Source organism: Penaeus chinensis, chromosome 42 (genome assembly GCF_019202785.1).
Source record: "Penaeus chinensis breed Huanghai No. 1 chromosome 42, ASM1920278v2, whole genome shotgun sequence".
Classification (NCBI taxonomy): Eukaryota; Metazoa; Arthropoda; class Malacostraca; order Decapoda; family Penaeidae; genus Penaeus; species Penaeus chinensis.
Genome location: NC_061860.1, coordinates 197,238 through 203,967, shown reverse-complemented (window position 1 = coordinate 203,967; position 6,730 = coordinate 197,238). Strand labels below are relative to the sequence as shown.

General features: G+C 34.6%; 1 protein-coding gene across 2 annotated transcripts in view; it reads right to left on the bottom strand.

The window, feature by feature from the left end:
- Window positions 1-2,061: 2,061 nt before the first annotated feature.
- LOC125047798 (TATA-binding protein-associated factor 172-like) overlaps window positions 2,062-6,730 on the bottom strand; it is a 39,318-nt gene continuing 34,649 nt past the window's right edge. For both annotated transcript variants that reach the window (XM_047646247.1, XM_047646248.1), the window contains exons 27-34: window positions 6,624-6,730; window positions 6,086-6,232; window positions 5,230-5,378; window positions 4,830-4,961; window positions 4,522-4,684; window positions 4,149-4,285; window positions 3,956-4,037; window positions 2,062-3,669 (exon numbers count right to left, since the gene is read on the bottom strand). The exon at window positions 6,624-6,730 is cut by the window's right edge and continues 202 nt beyond it. In XM_047646247.1, the coding sequence (XP_047502203.1) occupies window positions 3,469-3,669; window positions 3,956-4,037; window positions 4,149-4,285; window positions 4,522-4,684; window positions 4,830-4,961; window positions 5,230-5,378; window positions 6,086-6,232; window positions 6,624-6,730 (1,118 nt within the window). In that variant the 3' untranslated portion in view covers window positions 2,062-3,468. The remainder of the gene's footprint in view (window positions 3,670-3,955; window positions 4,038-4,148; window positions 4,286-4,521; window positions 4,685-4,829; window positions 4,962-5,229; window positions 5,379-6,085; window positions 6,233-6,623) is intronic.

The following is a 6,730-nucleotide window of genomic DNA, read 5'->3' as shown; positions in this document are numbered from 1 at the left end:
CTGAGAAGTGGGGGTAGACTCTAACAATAATGGTTTGTAATTCTCAGAGCACAGCAAATGTGTTCTGCTATATTATAAAGGAAGCAGCACCAGAATCTAGTCCAAAAGCTAACCAAGTCAGGAGTTGTGCTGCTTCATTGGCTTTCCTTAGATCTTTTGATTTGGGTAAAGTACAGGAGTTAGGCTAATGGGCATTAGCCAATTCTTTGGTTACAAGATATTCTAAAACATCAGCCCCCAATCCCGCAGCTTATTAGCAATAAAATTTAAGGATTTGGGATATGGAAAACCCATATTTTATGGCATATCACAGTTGGAAGGTGTATATGGTTTTCCACACTTCAAGACCCCACATAATATGAGTTTTCCTTGTGAAACTCTTTCTTTTTAATACATAATACTTCCAATAATTCTAATTCAGATATTGATAATATGGATGTTTGTCATATTTTTGTTTAGTGTATGAGGATACATGAGAATGATAATCTGCACATTTCATCCTTTAACCCAGTGCCGATTAGGCCGGCATCTCTCACTTATTTGCCCTTTTCTTTGATTTTTTCTATTAGTATTGTCAATAACATTTAACATTTAAATCAATAATAATAAAAGTATAGATATATATTGCACTTGAAAAAATGCACTTCCCCTAAACTCAAGCAAAGGGGAAATTACATGGTCATGTAGGTCTACTAATTAACTCCTAGTTGGCTGAGCACTTGTGGAGCCATCTATTTTTAGAAAAAAATTCACAAAACAAAATGAGTAGACATAACATGCTTTAGGCAGCAATGAGTTAAGAAATTAACCTTTTATATCCTGGAAAAGCCAATTTTCTATATCATTCTCTTTTTATACATTTCACTAGAAAACTTGAGAATGTTTTGCAATTCATTGTGAAATCAATTTTGAGAGGCAGATATAAATAATCCCCCCAATGACAATGGAATTGAGAGACAAAAACTCAAAATCATTGTATTTAGCAATAATAATTGTATAGTTTCCTTTAATAAAACAGGAAAAGGATGTGTACCAGAAAAGTCCAGCAACTATTACCCAATGTTAAAACAATGCAATGTTTAAAACAGACCTGTGTTGTAGTCTACCAATCAGAGAATTTGGTAAATACATTGTAGAAAGTCAAATATTTTAGAAAGGTAGGTAAAATGTGCAACTGAAAAGTTTTATGTAGAAAACTTTTTAATTGAGATTACCAATAATTTCATACAATGTATGCTTTATATAAACATTTTTCTTTTTTATACAGAAACATCATATACTGTTAGTGAGCTGTCTGCCAAATCACAAGATGTAAATAATTTTACCAAAGACAGGTATATGGGTATAATATACTGTTGTAATTTATATTTGAACATACTACCTCCCCTGGAAATTCAGCCTCCTACTCAGCTGCATCCTCCAATTGCAACCTACATCTTCAAAAAAAGAAACCCCACAGACAACAGATGATGCAGGGAAGTAGACATTTTAAAATACTGTCAAATGACTAAACGTTTTTCCTAATTTTTATCACAATCTAAAAATGTGGCAAATTTTATAGAACTGTGTATCACAACAAATGTTTTAAAAATTGTCTAGCAAAATCAATGCACATGTCATATAATAAATAAAGTAAAGTATGAGCCTATATTGAGACCATCTCAGTAAATCTAGACTGTACATTAAGACATCTAGCTGATATAAGGATGGTTATGTGATATTCATATTTTCTGTTATACACTCTCCTGCATTACAAAGTACTGTCATTTCACAGAAAGGGTAATTTCTCTTATCTTAGAGTCAAAAGAATATAGACCAGTGAAAGCCAGCTCCAAAAGGGAACAGAGCATGCTTTCTGAGGTGGCTGCATTAAGCCTTTGGATACGATATCTCTCCTGTCATTGTTCATGAAAGTACACCAGTTTCCATTTTTTCACAGCGTCAGTCGGTTTGTTGCCATTGTCATCTTGGGTGTCCTAGATAACTTCCCATCATCAGCCAGAGCACCGGCTTAGCTGGTTGTTGGACCAGGGAGTATAAATTATCTTTACAAATTCTATCTCCACCCATAGGGGTAATGGGCCATCAACACCCTATGGAGTAATTATGAACTCTGGGATCCTCCTCTTGGGAGGAGTTTGTTTTGAAAGGTTATAAAGTCACTTCAATATCCCATTGATTATAAAAATCAAGGCAAATTTGAGAGCAATTTTGAAGCCAAATAAGGATATTCTAACCTAAGTAGAACGTCATAAAATACTTTTATATTCTGGACAAACTAATTTTGTTCAAGTGAAAGAAAGGCTCAAAGGAGGTAAAAAAAGAGGCACACATTCCACAAACACAAATGGACATATGAACAACTTATTACAAAAAAGCCAGGGTTCCACTAGCCTCATTTTTACTCTGGAACCACATTCAAATCAGTGATTACCCAACTTTTGGATATGCCTAGTAAATGCACTCTGAGGAAGTTAGAGAGACAGACCTGGAGCATTCTGTAACCAGATCTGCTATGATCATTTTCAACATTTGTTAAATATTATGTAGTTAAAATTTTGAAGCTATACTAGGCATATACTTCTGATACTGGGGCAGTGCCTGAGGAGTGGAACCCAGGATTTTGAAAAGATATATTCTACTAGGACAGCTTTCCCATATACTCTGCAATGGAATGGAAGCTTACAAGTGACAAGTGTCCTCGGCCAGCCTTGTAACAAATGTGCGGCCTAAATGGGTGTATGGCCACTTCATATCACATAAAGTGTTGTAACGTGTGGCATCAAAACCAATGAAATATCAAAAAATAATTGGCCAAAATATGTTTAAGTAAAAAATGATGACACCACTAGAGAAACAAAGTATACCTAATCATAAAAGAAAGAGGTATAAAGAATCAAATAACAATATCAACTGATAGGCAAAGCTAACTTATTGAAATAAGAAAATGACTGTCCAGTGGAAGGAACTATTTGCACTTATGATGAACCATAAGTGACATCAAAATTTGGGTTACAGAAGAGTTTGTGAAAAATTATGCATTACAAAACTGTAATACTGAAAGCAAGGTCTTTGTTTTGACAGTTCTGACACTTAAAATGCCTTATTTTTATTTATATATATTTTAGGAGCTAAAAGTTTGTCTTGTGGTAGATCAACACCATGCAATTTTAACTATATAGTATGTACATTTGCATCACCAAAGCTTACAAAATATAATCTTCATTGCAATAAAAAAAAGTAAAAGATTTATCATGGAATGACTGGTTTAGTGTATTACATTGTCTCACAATGTACAAATGAAAGATACAACTATCAACATTGTTTATTATTGCCCTCTGGAATACCTACAACTACTAAAATTTTAAGAAAAAAAAAAAACCTCCCTGGAAAAAAATACTGTTTTTTGCATGACCCATTTCATAAAATACTTTACAAAGCATACAAGACTTGGCAGTCCTATTCACATTACTTTTTAAGGGATTGCATAAATGCTGTGAGTTCATATTCACTTTGATATTGGTCTTCAGCCCAAAGCTCTGGCAGATTCTCCAGCACTGCTTTTGCTCCTGTGCAGCCAACTCCAAGACCCTGAGTGCTACCTGTGTCACCACCTCTGTTTTGTGCCTCAGCCTTGCCACCAGAATCAAGAGAGAACAGATCTAGCAGCTGAAAAAAGAATGAATGAATAAAAGCAAAAAAAAATATTTGTTTGTCACTGTTTAATTTTAAAACAATTTTTAGTTCATAAATTCTCACTTGTGACAACTGGTAATTTTAGGGCCAAAATATGAAACCCTAAATAGACTATATATTATAACAATTATATGGTATCAGACACAACCAAGGAAGCTTAGTAGAAGATAAATAAAAAAAACATATATTTAAGATTTAAGCAGATGCAACTGCCGAATAATCTAGAAGCAAATTGATTTCTACTAGAAGCTCCACTAACCTGATTGGTGGCCATGCTAAGCAGACTAGAATTCTCATGGCTGATCACTGTGTTTGCTGTCATCATCTTAAATTTCTGCAATCTGAAATCAAACAGACAGTAAAATGCCATTAGTAGCTGCAAAGATTAAACAATGAACTGTTAAATTCAATTCTTGCTATGCTATATTACAAGATGCAAATTATTTTAATACCCCATAATCTTCTCCTCAAGGGTTCCTCTCGTGATAAGGCGGTAAACATTGACGACACGTTTTTGGCCAATTCGATGAGCACGATCCATGGCCTGTAGATCCCGCATCGGATTCCAGTCATGCTCTACAAAAATCACCTGTAATGACAATTGTTTTCTATGAATTATTTATAAATTTGTTATAAACCGTTCTATCAATAAGATATAAAATTTTAAAATTGCATTTGTACATAAAAAAAAAAGAAAAAAAGTCTGAAATGGTTTCATGAATAAACAGCCATAAGAATATTCTTAACCTCTTACTGCCAGGTTAAGAACAGCTAAGTAATTAAAAGATTACAATTAGAGAAAGGGTTTTGTTTGTAAAAACTTACGGTATCTGCCCCTATCAGATTAAGTCCTAGCCCTCCCACTTGTGTTGTGAGCAGCAGTAGATCGATGGAGGGATCGGCATTGAACCGCTGCACAAGGGCATGTCTGGATCCTGCAGGGACTGAACCATCGAGCCTCAAGTATGTCACACTTGGCAAGTGTCGCCTATAAGGTGTAAAAAAAAAAAAAAAGTTTACATGCATTTCAAAGAATGGGGTGCTTGTGATTTTTGCATAAAAATAACCCTATATCCTACAGAATATAATAAATAAAAAAAATGCATATTTGTTGACAAGAAGTGTTTACATACTTTAATAAATCATCTTCAATTATGTCTAACATGCCCTTCAGCTGACAGAAAATGAGCGCCCGATGGGGTGACACAACAACTTCAGTCTCTGTTCCTCCACCAGCACCAATGCCACAATCCAGAAGCAACTGTCTGTAACGAAGATACCAATGTAAATGTTGTGTTATACAGTCTACAAGGGAGACCTGTTCCTTTGACCACATTTCAGTATTGGCCAAAAAAGAATGAAATAAAGCAATAGTTCATCTTAGGTATGTAAAGCACACTAAATGAAACAAAAAAATAGACCTTGAATTATCCATATCATATATATCATATTAAAACAACCTAGTTGCAAAAAAAGCTAAAGTTTAACTTCAGTATATGGATAAAAAAAAAAATAGTCCAACCACAGACTTACTTCAGAGCTGGCAATTTTGCAGAATGTGTTACATCTGACAGAGAAGAGCTGCATTCCTTGAGCTGGGCTGTTACCCGCTCGTACTCAGGATGTTGTGGCTTTAGTACCAGCTTTGGGTGGTTGCACACTTTTCTCAAATACTGGAGTGCCTGGGGTTTCAGAACAATTTTTTTTTTAAGTTGTTGGAAAAAAGTGCAAATTGATTCACTGAAGTACAGAAAACTTTTGAAAAAAAGGGGTATTACCCATGTAAATTCACTGCATGAAATTCAATGAATTTCAGTGAAAACAAGTATAATGTAACTAAAAATAAGGATGATATTGTCATTAACCCATTCACCCCAGATTTATGTTCTGTCCCCTATAGTTTTTGGTGAATTTTGTTACATACAGATGGCTGCACATGTGCTCAGCCAGCAAGGAGTCTATCAGTAAGCCCTAGTTACCGATCCTGATTTTCCCATTCCTTGAATTGGCGGGAAAATGTTTTTCTTATTAATACCATTACTATCGATACTGTTATTATTGTTATTGATGTTATGATTATTAAATTGTCATTAAAATATTTTAGACAATGAAATGATACAAAAGACCCTTTCCCAAAGTGAAGGAAAATGGTAAACAGGTGAGATAGGTAGATCTAATAACTGGCTATTTGGTGATTAAGAACTTGTAGAGCCATCTTTGTGTAAATACAATAAATAAACTTATATTACAGTGGGCATGGCATGTATTCTTACCAAATGGGGCGATTGGGTTAAGAATGAGGATGCTGTCACCAAAAAAATATTGATTTTATTAAAATAATGATGTAACTGAAACAGATAAGAATAATAATACACACTTATTCTCTCACCTGGAATATATGACTATGGGGCTTGTTTCCAACTTCCTTCTCTTGGTCTGTACTTCTAAGTGCATCGTTAATATCCTGGTTGGCTTGTGTACGTGCAAAGTCCTCATACAACTGTTGTTGCAAAGGACTTAGATCACAGTAATAATCCTGTAATTGAAATTCCAATGTTTCTTATATTGGCCTATACTTTTTTTTCCCATCTTCTAATATTTTATTTAAGATCACTAATAGTGATAATAAACTGATTACGTTATGCCTTATATACTCCTAGCTAAAAGCATAGTAAATAGTGAAAGAACTGGCTTTGATGCTTAAGTGCTGTCCTCCCCACTTCCAAATTCACCAACTAACCAGAGCCACTATCTGAAGCTTCAGTTTAATTCATAAAAATAATAATTAAAAAGTGGAAATATAAGTAAAAAGTGCATGTATCACATACAGGCATCAAAACTGATCAAATACCTACACCAACTGGTGAATCTAAAATAGGCAAGATGTGTACATAGTAAGTCTCAAAAGGTCTCCCTAAATTTTGTACCTGAGTAATCTTAGGAGGCAAATCCTTCAGAACATCTTCCTTGACTCGCCGCAGTAGGAAAGGAAGAACCTGCCTGTGGAGTGCTTCCATAGCCAGAACCCCCGCTT